The 17,055-nt window shown below is 36.4% G+C and overlaps 4 protein-coding genes and 1 long non-coding RNA gene across 6 annotated transcripts; 3 read left to right on the top strand and 2 right to left on the bottom strand.

Moving 5' to 3' along the window:
* Window positions 1-759: 759 nt before the first annotated feature.
* Window positions 760-1,901, bottom strand: LOC135146412 (uncharacterized). 2 transcript variants are annotated; one of them, XR_010283809.1, is made up of 4 exons: window positions 1,409-1,901; window positions 1,161-1,345; window positions 1,028-1,070; window positions 760-958 (listed from the first exon to the last, which is right to left on the bottom strand). It is a non-coding gene; the product is annotated as an uncharacterized LOC135146412 (long non-coding RNA). The 2 variants fall into 2 exon arrangements; XR_010283808.1 differs by having other exon boundaries at window positions 1,161-1,901.
* Window positions 1,902-3,811: 1,910 nt separating this feature from the next.
* Window positions 3,812-6,741, top strand: LOC135146418 (uncharacterized). The gene is made up of 19 exons (XM_064078583.1): window positions 3,812-4,074; window positions 4,147-4,358; window positions 4,460-4,515; window positions 4,578-4,653; window positions 4,714-4,844; window positions 4,894-4,990; window positions 5,044-5,145; window positions 5,198-5,230; window positions 5,291-5,392; window positions 5,450-5,534; window positions 5,586-5,694; window positions 5,747-5,807; window positions 5,868-6,002; window positions 6,060-6,116; window positions 6,172-6,199; window positions 6,252-6,310; window positions 6,374-6,475; window positions 6,533-6,603; window positions 6,663-6,741. The coding sequence occupies exons 1-19, from the start codon at window positions 3,885-3,887 to the stop codon at window positions 6,739-6,741; spliced, it is 1,785 nt and encodes a 594-aa protein (XP_063934653.1). The 5' UTR covers window positions 3,812-3,884.
* Window positions 6,742-6,791: 50 nt separating this feature from the next.
* LOC135146402 (cleavage stimulation factor subunit 3-like) lies at window positions 6,792-7,559 on the top strand. The gene is made up of 6 exons (XM_064078570.1): window positions 6,792-6,880; window positions 6,935-7,020; window positions 7,086-7,157; window positions 7,225-7,270; window positions 7,319-7,396; window positions 7,458-7,559. The coding sequence occupies exons 1-6, from the start codon at window positions 6,823-6,825 to the stop codon at window positions 7,550-7,552; spliced, it is 435 nt and encodes a 144-aa protein (XP_063934640.1). The 5' UTR covers window positions 6,792-6,822; the 3' UTR covers window positions 7,553-7,559.
* Window positions 7,490-11,832, bottom strand: LOC135146401 (uncharacterized). The gene is made up of 27 exons (XM_064078569.1): window positions 11,719-11,832; window positions 11,551-11,645; window positions 11,399-11,433; window positions 11,287-11,348; window positions 11,115-11,206; window positions 10,929-11,055; window positions 10,801-10,855; window positions 10,657-10,744; window positions 10,458-10,559; window positions 10,293-10,402; window positions 10,182-10,220; window positions 9,906-9,992; window positions 9,783-9,844; window positions 9,653-9,724; window positions 9,411-9,597; window positions 9,278-9,350; window positions 9,136-9,220; window positions 9,013-9,078; window positions 8,855-8,959; window positions 8,658-8,740; window positions 8,500-8,602; window positions 8,358-8,450; window positions 8,210-8,288; window positions 8,048-8,155; window positions 7,918-7,994; window positions 7,771-7,851; window positions 7,490-7,713 (listed from the first exon to the last, which is right to left on the bottom strand). Exons 2-27 carry the CDS (start codon window positions 11,622-11,624, stop codon window positions 7,618-7,620), a joined length of 2,241 nt encoding a protein of 746 aa, XP_063934639.1. The 5' UTR covers window positions 11,625-11,645; window positions 11,719-11,832; the 3' UTR covers window positions 7,490-7,617.
* A 2,372-nt stretch (window positions 11,833-14,204) lies between these two features.
* On the top strand, window positions 14,205-17,055 carry LOC135146419 (probable cysteine--tRNA ligase, mitochondrial). The gene is made up of 16 exons (XM_064078584.1): window positions 14,205-14,323; window positions 14,613-14,744; window positions 14,798-14,922; window positions 14,991-15,106; window positions 15,188-15,270; window positions 15,327-15,439; window positions 15,507-15,575; window positions 15,622-15,691; window positions 15,743-15,876; window positions 15,935-16,052; window positions 16,139-16,248; window positions 16,300-16,363; window positions 16,412-16,484; window positions 16,532-16,798; window positions 16,852-16,947; window positions 16,999-17,055. The coding sequence occupies exons 1-16, from the start codon at window positions 14,205-14,207 to the stop codon at window positions 17,053-17,055; spliced, it is 1,746 nt and encodes a 581-aa protein (XP_063934654.1).

Below are 17,055 nucleotides of genomic sequence, written 5' to 3' on the forward strand. Positions count from 1 at the left end.
TTATAGGAATTTTATTGTTTCCAAGTATTCTTAAAAGTAAACATTTTCTTTTTTAACGCTAACTGCAGTGTTCCACATTGAGCTCTTTTTATCCCCTTGCTTTGTGGGCTTTAAGGCAAAACATGCCTCAGCATGGTTACCAAGAAGAATGCCTTACATGCATAAGATGAAGGAATTTACCTTTTGCTAAAGCCACTAGCCCCATTTGTCAGCTTCGGCAGTGCTATCTAGTCGTGTTTGCGAACTGGTCGAAAATTTTAAATAGCGGATGAAGAGAGAAAAAGATTATCTTTGAAGGTCCCTCCCCTCCGGGGGACACTTAGTCGGGGAGAGTGACTGGCTGGTTTCCAAGTGGCTACAGGTCTAGTACTTAAGAGTTCCTCCATGGTGGTGGTTTTTAGGGGTTTTCCGCCGCTCTAGGTTGAATAACGGGAATTTGAGACAGATATCATCTCTCCTACCTCCTACTCCTCCGAAAGAGTCATGTTATTTCGGGGAAATGCACCGTAGGGCATTCACGCCCCGTCTTCCTCTTGGAGGGGAAATTAAACTAAGCGGTTTTAAGATTAGTACTGAACGTAATATGCTAGTGTAAAAAAACAATAACATTTTCTTTTTACGAAGAAGGGCATTGCACCCACATAACACTACCCAGTGAACAGCAACGTACTTTATACTTTTAGTCGAGAGCAGACTAACAAGAAACATGACTTTTTTAAGAAATCTTCCCGAATTGTTTTAATTTTTTTCTCGCTCCATTAAATTTCATATGTATAGGGATGTAATGCTTCATAAACTTCAAACCTCCATTGCCAGTGCCAGACAACTTTCACATGCAGCTTCACTTATATGCGGATGACACAGAGAATTACTCCTCGTCAGTCACCCGCCATACTGCTCCAGCATATGCGGTACTACCTATCGACGTTTTCCAACTTGCGTCCTCGTTAGAAAATTACTATAATGCGGAAAAGAGCAAAGCCCTTTTTATCACAAAGAAGCGCACTACACCACCACCGCCGCTCACCTTTGAAAATAAGGTAATTCCTTGGTGTCCTCAGGCGGAGTACCTGGGATGTCATTGTTGATATTAAGCTCTCGTGGCGGCCGCACGTAAACTATATCGCGGCCAAGGTCAAGAAGGTGGTTCAAACTCTTACCTTTTACTTTGGGTTCGAAGCAAACTCTTGCACAACAAACGACGCTTGTATTTGTTGTGCATCCGACCGATTATGACGTACGCGTAACTGCTTGGGTCTACGGCAATAGTCTCTTCGCTTCAAGTAAGACAAAACAAGTTGCTACACCTTAAGACGGGAGCTCCGTGGTTTGTTCGCAACGATGCCTAACATAAAGACCTTCAGATTGAACCTCTGAGAAACGTTTTTCGACGCAATGCCATCGTTACCTACGAACGGCTCAGTCAGCGTCTAGAAATCTGGGCCTGCGCATGTCATCTCCGTTCGCGCAATGGACTCAAAATATATAATATGGGTTAGGAGTAGAACTATTTTTAATATATATATGAGTTTGCTTCAACACAATCTTAAAGGTAATGCGTACACCCCTATTGAGAACTCTTAAATTTGGTGTTTTCTTTTACTACCCAAACGAGCACCAGGAAATATCATTAGTAATAACTAAATAAAATAAACTCCGGACCTCGTTTCTTGATTTTTTTATTTTTTTGTTTGTTAGACCCTCGTTGCGCAAAAATCAGCGTCGGTATGCTACTGCACGTTATAACGAGCGCGCTTATGAAACGTTGCTCTACACCAACTCTTAAAACGGGGTCCACTCCATCGCAGGGCTAACTCCATCAACGAAACGGCTAATCGGGGATACTAAATGATTACTGATAAGCGAACTCACTACGAATTATAAGGAGGAACGATCCTAATGTTGCCCGTGCCATGTGCTCTGAGTTTGTTCTATTTAGGCTTAAGTTTAGAAATTATGAATAACATTAAAATTCTCAATAGAAATCATACTTCAAAGTAGGCTAAACTTTATTTTTAGCTATCAATCCGCCCACTAACTTAAAAAAAACTGGGTTTTGGTTGGCCCGAGGAGCATAAAATTTATACAGTTAAATAATTAAGTTTCTTTTTCACTTTCTGTAAGCCTAAATAACTTACGAAGGAACGATTCTCCCTAAAAAAAAAAAATCTCGGTGATCAACACTCTATTTTAAAGAAATCAAAAAGATAGAGCTCAAATTTTATTCTATAAAAAATTTAGAAAGTGGAAATCTAAAGGAAGCTGGTTTATTTAAAAAACTAAGGATTGCTTCTTTAAACAACGACAAGAATGCAACTAATTAGCCACTAGTATTTTGTTTAAGTGGTCCTAGGTTGAAGTATACAAGTCACTTTCTTGTTCATAATTATAAAATAATAGGTTTATTATAACTTTTTAAAAAATTATTGTTCATATTAACTTAAAAGAAAATAGTATTAAAAACTCACATGACATTAACTTACCAAGGGGTTTAATTTATAAGCCTTCACAGTAAAGTAAAGATTAGAGGGAAAAAAAGGAATATTAAAGATATAACGGTAGCTAATAATATTCTAAGTATATATAATAAATGTTATTTTAATTAAAATTAAAATAGTGCGGTCATGTTATCTTAGTGCAAAAGAAATGAAATTAGTATGGCAAAGCTATGCTTTATTATCTTTTATAAATTAATTTTACAGTAGCTCGACATTTTTAAAACGTAGACTGCGTAATCTATATTTATATATTATCAGCGCGTTCACTAACTCAAGTTATCTTTTATGTCCAATGCAACAAGAAAATATACTAAATTCACAGTCTACAGAACTCCTAATACACAAATCAAAACACATTATACAGAAAAAACAAAACAAAAATAGAAAAACAAAAATAAAAATTGATTACAAAAACATATTATATAATATATTAAGTGTAAAGTACACCACCATAAAACACATACATGCAACCATGAACGCAAACACAAAACACTAACCTCCTAACTTTTCGCAGAAAAAATGATTCTTGATTAATCCAATCAGAAAACTGAAGAACAACTAATAAAGCTCAAGAAAAGAGAATTAAAATTTTTTTAACATAAAAAATTTATTTTGATCTACCTTATTAATTAGAAACAAACTAAACAAAGTAAAATTTTATCTGGTTCAATTTTAATTTTCCGTACATATATGAAGCATATTTCGACCTTTTGTTAAGGAATAAATACAGACCGAAACTGGTAAGAAAATTCCTTCCTTGCTCTCTTTTTATTTCTTTCATTTGTATCTATATATTTTTTATAACACTACATTATTCTACTTAATTATAAAGATTATCATACATATTTTAATTAATCCTTGCCTTAATATACTCTTTTCATATAAATCATACAAATATTGAGATATAGCGTCTCCGAGTACGTGCAACAAGAGGATGGCTCTAAAGTGTTGTTCTATTCCCAACCCAGCATGAAAAGGTCATGTCGTTGCGGTACCGGCTCTCAACTGCATTAACTTTTTTTGTTATGACTTGCAGTGGATTTCTACATGTACGTTGTAAATCGAGAAGCACACAAAGAAGCGTAAGTGATGGTCGGTGAGTACGCAAACCGTGTTAGATCGCAACTTTTGCAAGAACATCTTGCTCTCGCACACACTAGCGGGAAAAGCGCGGCCCCGTGGGAAAGCAACGTGAAGAGCGCCTCGCTTTTCCTATATTCCAACTGGCAAGTAAAGCCGAGCTTGCAAATAAAATCACTTTTAACCTTTTCTTTGCATGATAATAAAATTACTACATTGTTCTTAAATATATATCTAAAAACTATTTATTAGTTTTTTGATTCCTTTGATAGTTGCATTTTGCATTGCTAATAAAAAAAATAAACTATGTCCTCAACTCAGAAGAGTACGGAGGTTACCACTGATTCTTTGCAAGATGGGCAGGCCACTATTAGTTCTCCAGTAAATACTGTCGAGAAGAAGAATGTAACAAACGAACCGCAACAACATCCTTCAAATACTTCTTCTAAAACGGTTCCTTCTTTAACCTTAAAAGAAGCAACTTCTAGTAAGGCCGGTGAGTTTTTGTAGAAATCAAGTATATAACCTCCTTTGGTTTATTTTTTTCAAGTAACTTCTCCCGTTAAAGAAGCTGAACCTTTGATAAGTTCTTCATCTCCTCCCAAAAGCTCAAATATACAGAATACAAATCCTTTTCGACGAAGCAGTATATTTGAACCCTTGCAGAAAAGTAGTATCCTTCCGGAAGAGCCTGCTTTATATAACAATTCCGCAATCAAAAGGAATGAACGAATTCTACGGTGTGAGCAAAGAATTCTTTCCAACGAATGGGATACCAAAGTAGGGGATACTTATTTATTGTAGCTTACTTTACAAGATAATACCTGACTTATTCAAATAGTACTCTTTTTATGCTATTAAATACATAAGCAATTAACTAGGCCTGGTTAGGAATTTTAAAGGAGAGTTTGTCCTCTTCTGTAGACACTGGACGTTTGTAAGATTCAAATCTCTTATTTTTTTTAAAGAAAAAATAGCTTATCATCTCTTTATGAGTAGTTATTTTGATTGTTTTTTTCGGCGATTTCCATTGTCCCCTTGTAAACTCAAGGAATACATAGACTTTGAGCTTCAGGTTTTTCGAAGATTTCTTGATTTTTTCTGACGTATATATATGTTTCTATGGAATGTTTAGCGTGGAAATGTAGGAGTTGTACAGAACATTTTCCAAAAACATCTAAAGAGCAGCGCTAATATAGAACTCTGGCGCTGTTATCTTCATTTTGTCGATACTCAAAATGAAGGCTTAGAGCAGATGGAGTATAGGTGGACTCTTATTTTATATTAATATATATATTCGTTAACTATTCAATAGAGCTGTCATGCTGAAAGCGTTTAATTTTGCGCTAGAGAATGTTTCGATTGATATATCGAGCACGGTTATATACCGAGATTACATTGAATTTATTAAAGTATGGTTGTTTTCGTATAATTATAATAACATATGTAAAACAATTATTCTCAGAAATGGAAACCTGAAGTCGCTTTTGATGAGTCTCAGAAAATTTTAATGTTGCGTCAGATTTACCACGAGGCTATAAAGAATCCTATTTACCAGTTAGAAGCGGTTAATTTACTCTTGCAACTGAAAATATTTTCAGCAATTATCCTTATAATAGCTGTGGAGCGAATACGAAGCTTTTGAAAGAGGGGTAAATGCGTCTCCCGCAACACCCAGCTTTTTTTTTTTTTTTGGAATCTTTTTATTTTAGGTTGGAGGCCAAATTTTGATGGAGAGAAAATTCCGAGAAGAGTTGACTGCAAGTTACATGTTAGCTCGCTCTGCACTCGTCGAACGGACGTCTCGTCTGGAGGTGTGTACTGTTCTGAGACAATTCACTGATTCACACAAATTTAAATTTTTTGCTTAGAAAATTGTTAGAAATGTTCTTTCTGTACCTGTAGCAGACTCAGCTAAAGAGCGACAGCAAGTAAAGTTATGGAAGGAATATATTGGTGTTGCACTGTTTTTTTGTTTTTTTCCTCTGCTGATTTATTTTGTTTTAGACTGGGAAAAAAAAAATTCCTTAAAACTTGATCTTAAAGATCTACAGAAGCGGGTTATCTTTACTTATAAGCAGTGCCTGCAGTGTTATTCCTTTCATTCCGATATTTGGTACGTGTTCTAATTTTCCCTCTGTAAAATTTTTTGTTTAAATTTCTTTTAGGCTGCAATACGCTTCCTTCCTAGACGGCCAGCATGACGCGTGTGCCGCCGTGTTCCAGCAGGTCCCTATACGAACACCCACCCGCTTCGCTCGGGCATTCTCGGATTACCTTGCATTGCAGGCTCTGCAGATCAACCCAACCAGCTTTCTTATTGCCTTCTCTTATGCTGAATACGAGGAGCGCCACGGAAACAACGAGCTTGCAAAGAACATATACGAGAATTTGGCTGCAAGAAACGACATTGATCCTACTCTGGTCTGTCAATTTTTTTTAGGGACAATTATTTTTTTTTATGAATATTTTATTTGAAAGGTGTACGTGCAGTTTATGAAGTTTGCAAAAAGGGTGTACGGAATGGACAAAGTCAGGGTAATTTTTTTTAGCCCTTTTCTGATTGGGGGATTCGCGAACTTTTATTCTATAGGAGATTTTTCGCGGGGCTCGTAAAGATGGTAGCCATATTAATAAAGAATTGATAGCTAATAGGGGTAAAGCAACTTTTAGGGAGATGCACTTACCACATTTGGATTGCTAATGCCAGTCTGGAGCACCACTTTGGCAAGGTTATTGGCTGGCGGCGGAGTGCCTTTCCTGCTGCCTTTCTAACGGCAAACACCACGCGACAGGCAGAGTTCGCCAATAAGGTTTTTGCATTAGGAAGGCAGAAGTGCGCTACGGATAAAGAGTTTTTGTTCAAGTATATTGACTATTTGGCGTTTTACAAATGCGTAAGTTTAGATTTTTTTTTCTCTCTTTTCAAATTTAACGATTTGGCTCACAATTAGCACAACGAAATTGAAGTTTTATACCGACAAATGCTGCGCACTTTTTCTCCAGTTCATTTGGATGAAATATGGTGTGTTTGTTTCTTAGTGCTCGATCCCTGTATTTGACGACTGCCGTGCTTTCGGATAGGTCGAGGTACATGCGTTTTGTGGTCAACCATTTTCCCTTGCAAATAATAAACCGCGTGGAAAAGGCACTTTTCTATTAGTTTCATTGCGTATAACTGCTCATTACTATTAATGGGCATTAGGACTATCTCGTTTATAAAGAAAGCAAGCAGGACTCCAGGATGGCCGTGACTATCGAACGCTACCGATATTTAGACTTGCTTCCTTGCTCCGGATTGGGTACCGCACACCAACTCATGTGACTGTTACTGTTTATTCTTATCTTATTGACAGAGTGCAAGTTTTTCGGCGTTAGTCCTGCGATGGAGGCCACTACCGCCCGAGACGGCTCCCAGAAAGCGGACGCTGCCGTCCACGACGTACATAGGCTTCTCTTTCCGACGCAACCGCCAATCTCTTTGTGAGCACTGCGGCACTATCTTAGGTATCGATGCCTGATACCCAGCAAATGATCAAGTTCAATCCGGAAGCGGAATGCACGACACCGGAGTATTTGGTGAGTTGCGCTTTGAAAAGTTATTAGTTTCCCCCTCTTTATTATGACGCCTTTTATTTACTGTTAGGCTCCCCTTTCTGTTCTCCAATTGATGAAGTTTACGTCACCACGAGGTCTATTTTTGTATGGATTAGAGTTTCCCTTTTTTTTATAATGAACAGGGCCCACGCGAGACCCTCTGGTGGACGTGGACGAACTATTGGCGGTATTGCGGAGAATCGAACTTCCTAGCATGAGTGGTGGGCGTTTTTTTTAGCTACTCTTAGTTTTTTATCAGTATCCATTAAAACTCACGAGCAGACAACAAAAAAAGAGGCCAAGATCAACTCGGATTAGACACGTCTTCTGCTTCAAACTTGTTTATGAGTAGGAGACGAAAAGTGGCCAACCTTTAACCAATGAACATAAAGTAATAAAGTTTTCAATGCTTTCTTTTTTCCTGTTTATTTATGCGAGCGCGTCATTCTTCCCCTGGTGCTGCTAACTTTTGTTGGAATAGTGCGAGCTCATCCATTAAGTTTCCAGAAACTTTTTGGAACTTCAGTTTCTTAGCAACCTTCAATTATAATGAGACACGTGTCGACTTGCCAATTATAATAGAGCATTCGCTAACCTTCTTAGGTTGAGGGTTCTTCCTCAGTTCCTCTTCTCTGCATGCAGTCTCATCGATTTTCTCAAAGACCCTTTGTTTGAACTAGTAATTAAGCAAGAAATTTAGCGCATGCAAATCAACGAGTGGTGGGTAGGAGCGGGTCCATACTTCTGATTGGACAGGTTGATCTTGTTTGAAGTCTGGCAGGTTATAATAGAGCGCTCTGAGCTCTTCTGAGCTTAACCCTGACATCCAATCATGGCAAGTTATAAGACGGTTCATTATAATACTAGTATACCGTTTAGCACAAAGGCGCGGAAGTCATTAGCATGGCGCTGTAAGATTTGCTCTTTGTTTATACTTATCAAGGCCAGTTCGGGGTTCCTCTGGAGACGCTTTCGTACGTCTGAGGAATCGCCATAAACCAAAAGTCGCAGCTTTCTTAATAAAGAGTGCACACCCTCATTAATCAATCGGTCTGGTAAAAATTCGTCCTTCAGCTTCTCCCACGCAGCGCGATTAAGGGGCATCTCTTTTTCCTAGCAGCCGGTAGACAGTCGAAGCTTATTAGCTATTATAATAGTGAAGGAAGGGCTGAAGAGTCCTGCCTCCTTTTGTTTTTTTATCCTCTTCTGCTCCTCTTGAAATTCGGGACACTTCTCCATCTCGGCAATGAGCTGCTCGTATTGGATGTTGGCCATCTAAAAGGGATTGTTGGTCTTGCAAAAAAAAAAGGAAGTTGGCGACTACTTCTCTTTCCCTTTCCGTGGCGGTCTCGCTCATAATGACTTCCAGCTCCTTTTTCATATCCCCCTGAATGTCCTCCAGACTCCGCATGGGGCCGCTTAAACCTCTGCCGCACGGACCATCAGGAAAAACAAAAAGCCCACGTGGGACGGGAAACTCACTGGTTCAAACGGGGAACGTTCATTTCGTTTAGTTTGGTGAGGATGCTGTCAAGCTTATCGAGTTTTTCCAGCTGCGTCAAGATCTTTTATGAAGGCCGTAAAAATATTTTGTTGGGTCAGTTCGAAAATACTGAAAGGGCTACAGATAAAGCAAAAACTGCACTGCACTGCGCTAAAAAAGCTGTAATAAGGGAAACCGAGTCGATGTCCTGGGGAACAACGCCCTTAGCAGGTGTGGGTGAGCTGAGCGGAATCGGCAAGGCGGGGGCAGATAGTGGCGACGGAGCGGGTATTGCTTGACTCTGGAGGATACTACATTTAAGTATGAGGGCAGAAGCAATAGCACGATAGTCACCTTTTTTAAGGAAATTTCCAGCTCGTTCACTTCTTCTCTTAATTTTCTTAGCCGAACTTCAGCAAACTTTAATAAATTTTTAAAAAAAAAGCGGCTTAAAAAAAACGTTCTGGTTATTTAAACCTTCTTATTCGCAACCGATAAACTTCTCAGTAATTCATTTTTCTTCTTAAGAAGCTGATTTTCCTCTTCATCACTAAAAACTTCTCTTTCATTATGCAAGAAATATTTTTTAAAAAAAAAAAAAAGGAAACAACAAACATACAGCCCATTTTTTATATCAAAGCTTGTTAGTTCCTGCATGACCGACAACGATGCATTTTCTCCAAAACTCAGCACTTTGGTTAATTCAAATCATATATAATAACGGAAATGGACTCGAGCATCCAATCAGTCACTTGTTTTCTTAAGAAGCAAATCCAGTTGTACGATTATCGCCTCTTTTCTAGCCAATTCCGCTTCAAGCTGGACGATGCGGGTGTCGACGTCGGTGGACGCATCGCTTTTGCTTACATGCGAGAACGAGAGTTCTCTTTGCAGGTTGTCAAGACGGCAGAGAACCGGTAGCAATGCCTCCGCAACCGCCTTATGAATAAGAATGCTTGAAAAAATTATACAAGCCTTCGACAAGCGGCTTTACTGCTTTCAGGCGGCCGTCCGTCTCGGCTAGCGGTTGAACGACTAATGATTCGACGGGCGGCAACGGGCGATGCTGGATTGTGCACGTGCGTGTGAGCAAACTGAAGCGAAGCCAAAACAGTTCATTGTGCCTCGCTTTTAAAGATGCTCGCTCCTGCCATGAAGGGACTGACCTCCCCATAAATGTTGGTTCCTTAAAAAAATGTGTTTTTCTTTAAAAAGCCCCACTGGGAAGGATGACAAATAGGATGTACCCGTTTGTTTAGAGGCGTGGTAAGTAGAGGCCACCAGACGCGCACGTTCCCTGCGCGTAAGGTTACTGCTGTTTACTCGCGGTTGTGCTATATTTATACAAAATAAATTTAAAAAAAATGACAGGCCGCCTAAATAAATTTTTAACGTCACAAAAGGTAGTGAATCCAAAAACAGAATTATAAAAACACGCATAACTACCAAAAAAAATTATTGCACAGAAAAAGTGGCGACCACAAAGTTTAGTAATAAAGGAAAACTATAAAAACTTTTTCTACCCATATCTGAAGCTTTTGGAAGAGATGCAGTTGTTTGCCCTTTTCGTTAAAAATGAGCCAAAAGCAATTCTCAAATTTAATTCTTTTTAAATTTAAATTTTCTTAAAGAACCTAATTCCCTTTCAATTTGGTCTATTTCTTTTTTAAGCGAATTTACAGAACCATCTTCTAAATAGTCGCCAGCACGAGTTTCTAAATCGAAAAGACAACTTTTTCTTTGGCTGTGCAAATAAAATAAAATAATTTATAATAAAAATAATCAATAAAGCGGAATACCCAATTTTATTTCTAATCAACTTTTCCTTTTGAAGCAAAGCGTCTGCAACAACTTCTGCATCTTCTTTTATAATATCCATTGTGAGGTCCTCTTTTTTGCCTCTAACGAAAAAAGAAATCTCAGATAAAAAACTAAAAGGGGTATTTAGAGAGCAGTAAGAGTTAAAAGATTTCAAATTCAGCATGATTGACTGCTAACCTTTTAAGATAATAATCAAAAGTCCCTGAAAGCTGGACTTCCCCTGCAGTTACTATCGCTCGGCTGCTGTCTAGCGCACCTGAAGGCTCTGATTTCCACAGTAAACAATTAATAATTTCTTATACAAAGTTTTAAAAAGAGTACCATTCGGCTGCTTGAAAGCGCGGATCCAAAAAGGCTCCCCGTCCAACTCTAAAACCTAAAAAAATAAAGAGTTTTTTTAAAATTTCAAAAGCACTCCGCAAAATAAAAGCTCAATTCAAATTCTCTACTTTGAGTGGATGCAAGCATTCTCCAAGCAGATACTCGAGCTCTTCAGCTCCCGCAGAATCTCCGCCACTTACAAGAATGCCGAGGACTTTAATCTGGGCGTAGACGAGATCAATATGGGCGCATGAACTGCAGTGATGAGAAATCGCTGCATTGAAATTCTAAAGGAGAAGAAAAACAAGACATACAACGTGAAGTTTTCCAGATAAACCGCATTAAGCTCAGACTTTTTCTTTGTGAACTTAGTTTCTCCTGGAATTCCCGAAGTAATCAGTTGAATCTGTTTACAAAAAATTAATCGAACTACTCTATTATATAAAATAAGCAATAGAAATGAATTTTCTAACAAAGAAGGCTTACTGAAACGTAGATGTCTTTCAAGTCACAATCCCTCGGAGAGCAAAATTTTCTTAAAGAACCAACTTAAAATAGTTAATTAAACGACAACTAATTAATATAACTATTAGATTACTGGTTAGTTGTAGTTCACCACGATTTTCCTCAAATCTTACATACAAAAAAAAAAATTACTTCCAAAGAAAGCTTTTATAAGTGAAAAACACATTGCAAATATATATTTGGCCCATGAAGAAATTTTAACTAAGCTCATATGAATTTTCATACATTGAGTGTCTGTTAGTTGGGAGAGGCGAAATTCCATATTTTTTTGTTCTGGGAACAACTGAGTGCCCTTTCATTAGAAGTCAGTATAGGTATACCTGGTAAACCGTAATATATAGAGTATAATATAATTAAGATTTAAAAATATGAATTAAAACAATATTAATAAACCTAGTTAATAAATGTTGGCGGAGAAAATAGTTAAAAACTGAAAATGAAGTAGTGATGGGGTAATAAAAGCTATTAAAAAGATTCATATAAAAGTTGTTGTATAACATGAGCTTACAGTTGTTTTAAAATAAATAGTCATAAGCATTATTTTCATTGCAAAAATAAGAGAGGTTGCTTGTCTCGCTTTCTTCTATAGCTTCAACTAAAAGGGTTAAGGGGTTTTCAAGCCCACCTTCATGCCCGTAAAGAATAAACCACTTTCGCACCGAACAGTGAAAAGTAAAATAAAAAAAATTAATTTAGTAATAGCTATGCGGTATATACAAATATATATCTCTCTCTCAAAAAAATTAAGTTAATATGATAGATAAGCAAGTTAGTAGTAAATTCACCGGAAAAAATGTGTATCTATACTGCACAGCTACCTCGTCCTCGATTTATGGTAATAACGTTAATAAACAATAAACCTATCATACACTAACATCTCTACTTCTGTTTTACATACTATACTAAGAAAAAACTCTAAATATACTGGGAACTTAGGCTTTTGCCTTATAAAATATTACTTTTACACAACACCAGGTTATGTTTTATCTACAAGATATAAAACTAAGAAAATACGCCGTCCTATAAATATTGCTTTTTATGGGCTTAGAAAATCAAAACTTCTTTGAAACGAAAATTTAAATTGTAGATTTAAAAAGTATGGCTATAAATTAAGCAAAATTAATAAGTATGTATACTAAAAAAAAGATGGCGGAGTTAAGATGTAAGTGATTTTACATTTCTGGGTGACTTACAAGAAACTTAAAAATTTTTTAAAGCAAAAATTAAATATATAATGTTAGAAATAAACAATTCTCTGTAATTTCAAAAACAGAATTTAAATGCCTTACATACACATATGATATAACGTACATTACTGATACAATAAGTCTACACTAAAGTCTCATGATTCGAAGAGTGAAAAAAGGATCCATGAGATATATAGCATACGATACGTGGCTAAATATAACATGTATTGATCCCTAGTAGATACTATCTAAAGTAGTGACACAAAAAGTTTAGTAAAATTACTCAAACAAAGCTCAGTTCTTAGAGTCTTCGAGAACTGCCAGGTGAAATACTCTGCGCCATGTGGTGTTTTCACACTTGCATTTCCTAACGTGTGAACCAATGATTGGGGCAGGTAACTACTATAACTTCTGACGATATTTTGTAAAAATTATATAACCTATTAAAGGGCCTGAAGACAAGACACCATTTGCTTTTGGTTATCGACGGGGCGTTATAAGAAAACAGTATCGACTGGCCTATTTATATATCTAAACAATTTTGTCCTTCCCTTACTGTGGACTTGGTTTTTGGTTAGAAAACTTAAAGATATTCAACTAGGGTGGCTGGCTCAATGTTATTATCAATGCTTTTCTCGAGCTCATGTATGACTTTCTACGACTTCCGAATACTGACTCGTCTTTTTGCAAATGATGTGGCAATATTTTTACATTTTAAAAGTCATAAATTGGATCAGTTTATAATAACAGAAAACAATATTTAAGAACTTAATACTATGCCTAAAACCAGGGCCATAATTGATAAGTATAAAATGCAAGCCACCGAACAAAGGGTGCTTTTAGACATCGAAATATCCTAGTGTTCTTAAGCTAAGTAGTTTAGGGCAGTAATAAATTTTAAACTAAGATGAGAAAAATGTACTAACTATATTTATTTAAAAGGGAAACGAGCTTTTAATAATTATATTCATGCCTACACAGAAAAAACCTTTTTATTTTAAATAAAGTCTATTTCGTAAGAGTTTAAATGCTTAACTTAGGTCACTTTCTTTGGGTTATCATGATGTAAAACAATTTGTATGTTTACAAATAATTTTATAGTTTAGTCAGAGACCTACCTACCTCCTAATCTGCAGCTTCTCACGATAAATGAAATCCAGAAAAAAAAATTTATTTAAATTAAATACACATTAGATTTCTTTAGATTCAAGCGCGGTAAGTTACTACAAATTATAGGAATTATCTTAATCTTTGGCATCTGCTATCGAACCAAGTCTCATGAAGCCCTCATTGTAGAGTATTGAATTTTTAAACGAATGTACGTGCATTCAATGGGAAGAAGCAAATAATAAGTTACTCTGCTTCCGTACCTGTATTCTTTGCACCCTTTACTATTCTTATTTTTTTTATGTTTTCTTATATTATTTCTCTTTGTAATACTTTTATACTATAGTAAAAACCGCTTAAAACTACTTCCTAAAAAGGTTACAATGGCACGAGCTCCGGATACTATTCTGCGTATATAAAGTATTAGAATAAACTTTTAAGGCAAACCCCTAATATTACTACAATAATTCCTTTTATTAATATAACTTTATGTTTTAACATATATTGATGAAATTAATATTTACGTCTGTACCTAAATTTTTCTTATTTCGGTCTTTTAGACTGCAATTCCCATTTAAGGATGAAATGCAATTTATGTGGATGCTCTCAATAACAACCACAACTCCAAAAGAGGACACCCCCACAGTTGGGTGCAGTAAATTCGTTTTAAAGGTACACCATATTGACAAACAGACATGGGAGAGGTTAGTGGTAGGTTAAGCCATTTGTCACTTTTCTTCGACCTGGCATAGATAAACGACACGCATCTAAATACAGTAATGTTTCAAAAACTTAGACGTGAGTTTTATCATAGCAAAACTGTACAAATAATAAATATTTTCCATATTTTATTACCTTGCGAATATTATCATAAGAAACCTTTAACTTTTCCTCTAAAAAGTTTCGAGCGTTACAGCACAACAACCAAACCAGTCATTTTTCCTAAAGGTCATTGTTTAAATATATTGTTTCTAGTTAACTTTTATCTTTCAGGTTTAATTTCTTAATAAACCAAGGTGGTAAATGGGTTGTACCTAATGGAATGAACACTGGTATTACTCTATATAATTCCTTAACAAGGTCTCAAGTCCCTTTATATATTCCATTAAATAATACTTGTCATTGGTGAGTAGTTATTTATTTTTAGAAGTCAATAACTATATATTATAAAATTTAAGGTATATGTGTGGGCCAACTGTATATAATATATCACATATCGGTCATGCGTGTACCTACTTAAGATGGGACATTTTAAGAAGAATACTTACTGACTACTTTAAAATTAACGTAGTTTCTGCATTGGGTGAGCAGCACACCTTTAAATTATTTATTATGGTTGCACCTATTTTACGTTTAGCTTTCATGGTTTAGGCATAACTGATATTGACGACAAGATAATTAGCGTCGCGGAAAAGCTAAACTGCAGTGCTCTTTCTATTGCAAGGAAATACGAGAATTTATTTTTTAAAGATATGACTTCTTTCAATGTAAGTCAATTATATAATTAATAGTATAATTTTTGAGCTCTACTTTATTATAAAAAGCTTTTGTTACCTTATTAATAACAGATATTGGAGCCCTTTTCTATCTTGCGTGTATCGGAGCATATCGATGATATTATACGTTTTATTGAGAAACTAATTCTCAGCGGGTATAGTTTTCCGGCTCTGCCTTGTATTAAGCATTAGTTCATCTGTAAAATATAAGCAAGGCTTATCAACTCGAAGGAAGTGTCTACTTTGACACCGAAGTCCACGGTGGAAGGTACGGGAAGTTGTTCCCCGAAGCCCTTCTCTCCGAATATCCACCAGGAAAAAAAAGTGTCTTTTTTTTGTTACCACATTAGGATTGGTTAAGTGAATTTTGCTGTATAATAATACTTTTTAGATCTTAAAAAAAACGAAAGAGACTTTGCACTATGGAAAAGCGGTAACGCTCGAGAGCTTAAGATTGAAGGTTTTCTTTTTATGCTTTGTTTAAATTTTTTAAAATTTTTTCGAAGGTGCGCTATGGGATAGCCCTTGGGGCAAAGGACGGCCGGGTTGGCACGTGGAGTGCTCGGCCATGGCCAGGTCCGTTGGTATTAAAGCAGTCCTGCACGGCTTCCTTGACTTTTTCTTTAGTTCGCTATTCGGCAAACACTTAGACATCCACTCTGGGGGAAGGGATCTTCTTTATCCTCACCACGAAAACGAGTTGGCCCAATCGGAGGCATTTCATGCCGTTGATCAATGGGCTAATTACTGGCTCCATTTTGGTGTTGGACTCGATTTAATTGGCTTATCTTTGAATTTTTATAATAATATATTTTGAAGGGCTTGTAAATTTGCACAATGAAAAGATGTCGAAGTCTTCTAATTGCTTTGTATCTGTTCAAGAGTTTCTTAAAAGTTATTTTCCTGACCATTTGCGAATGCTTTGTTTGTTGTTTAAGTAAGGCTTTCCAGCTATGACAAATTTTTCAAGTCATAATCTTTATTTTTTCCTCTACTAATCTAGTGCAAACCTTTTTTTATCAGATATAATTCAGTAATAAATTACTCTGACGATGCCTTGAAAGAAGCAATAGTATTAGTAGAGAGGCTCCAGGCTTTTCTATGCAGGGCTCAAAATGTTTCACACCGGCTCGGTATTGCTTATATATATTCTCTTACGAACCATTTAGTATTAATTTTTGTAGCGAGCATCAACTTGGCGTGCGGTACGGTCCGCTTTTCCCCACGCGACTTAAAGTTTAAAGAAACGTAATTAAATAGTTCCATAGCACGGATCTTTCTAAATTAATTCCCCAGCCTTATGCAAACTAAATCGTTAGTCCATGATTATCTTAAAAGTGACTTCGATACTCCAAAAGCTGTGCGCCAGGTGATTTTTTTTTGAAGTTTTTCTTTATATACTTAAACTCTGAGCAGGTGTTTAAATTAATAAACGCTGCAAATAATTATTTGCAAGAAGGTCCCAATTCTACAGATTTTAGAATTTCAATTGCTGCAGCACCCGTCCGGCCTGCTGTGAATAGCCTCGTTATAAGCGAGTGTTTTCGCTACGTTATCTCATTTTTCAGTATGCTGGGATTGCGGACTTTACGCTCTGCTTTTTTTAGCGAGCAGAGTGAATTAGAAAAACAATTTCTCTCTTTTCGAAGCGTGGTGAGGTCGATCTCTCTCGCGGCCCTCAAGGTTTCGTAGTAGTTATGGTCAGTGTTTTTAGCTTTTTTTATATTTTGCTTAAGAAAAGAGATCTGGAAAATGGTGGTTATAAAGATTTATTAAAAGAATGTGATCGTCTGCGGGATGAAGTTTTTTCCAAACTTGGAATTTTTGTGGAGGTTTTCGCATCATTATTTTACTGCTATAAAACTCTGCAAAGCTTTATTTAGGATCCTTCTGTAAAAGTGTTGAACAACTGTTTTAGCGATCACTTGAAAGAATCTTGA

This window comes from Zophobas morio, unplaced genomic scaffold (assembly GCF_036711695.1).
Source record: "Zophobas morio isolate AGI-343-1 ecotype UQ-CSIRO unplaced genomic scaffold, CSIRO_AGI_Zmor_V1 ptg000227l, whole genome shotgun sequence".
Lineage (NCBI taxonomy): Eukaryota > Metazoa > Arthropoda > Insecta > Coleoptera > Tenebrionidae > Zophobas > Zophobas morio.

Coding starts and splice junctions, on each gene's coding strand:
- LOC135146418 (XM_064078583.1), top strand. CDS start 3,885: ATGTCCTCAACTCAGAAGAGTACGGAGGTTACCACTGATTCTTTGCAA. Junction 4,845..4,893: donor TTAGAGCAGATGGAGTATAG/GTGGACTCTTAT, acceptor ACTATTCAATAG/AGCTGTCATGCTGAAAGCGT. Junction 6,117..6,171: donor ACGGAATGGACAAAGTCAGG/GTAATTTTTTTT, acceptor TTTATTCTATAG/GAGATTTTTCGCGGGGCTCG.
- LOC135146402 (XM_064078570.1), top strand. CDS start 6,823: ATGGCCGTGACTATCGAACGCTACCGATATTTAGACTTGCTTCCTTGC. Junction 6,881..6,934: donor GCTTCCTTGCTCCGGATTGG/GTACCGCACACC, acceptor TCTTATTGACAG/AGTGCAAGTTTTTCGGCGTT. Junction 7,271..7,318: donor GAAGTTTACGTCACCACGAG/GTCTATTTTTGT, acceptor TATAATGAACAG/GGCCCACGCGAGACCCTCTG.
- LOC135146401 (XM_064078569.1), bottom strand. CDS start 11,624: ATGAAAGGGCACTCAGTTGTTCCCAGAACAAAAAAATATGGAATTTCG. Junction 10,221..10,292: donor CCAAATTGAAAGGGAATTAG/GTTCTTTAAGAA, acceptor TTTAACGAAAAG/GGCAAACAACTGCATCTCTT. Junction 7,995..8,047: donor CCGCGCCTTTGTGCTAAACG/GTATACTAGTAT, acceptor ATTGGATGTCAG/GGTTAAGCTCAGAAGAGCTC.
- LOC135146419 (XM_064078584.1), top strand. CDS start 14,205: ATGCAATTTATGTGGATGCTCTCAATAACAACCACAACTCCAAAAGAG. Junction 15,877..15,934: donor TAATTACTGGCTCCATTTTG/GTGTTGGACTCG, acceptor TATATTTTGAAG/GGCTTGTAAATTTGCACAAT. Junction 16,485..16,531: donor CTCCAAAAGCTGTGCGCCAG/GTGATTTTTTTT, acceptor AACTCTGAGCAG/GTGTTTAAATTAATAAACGC.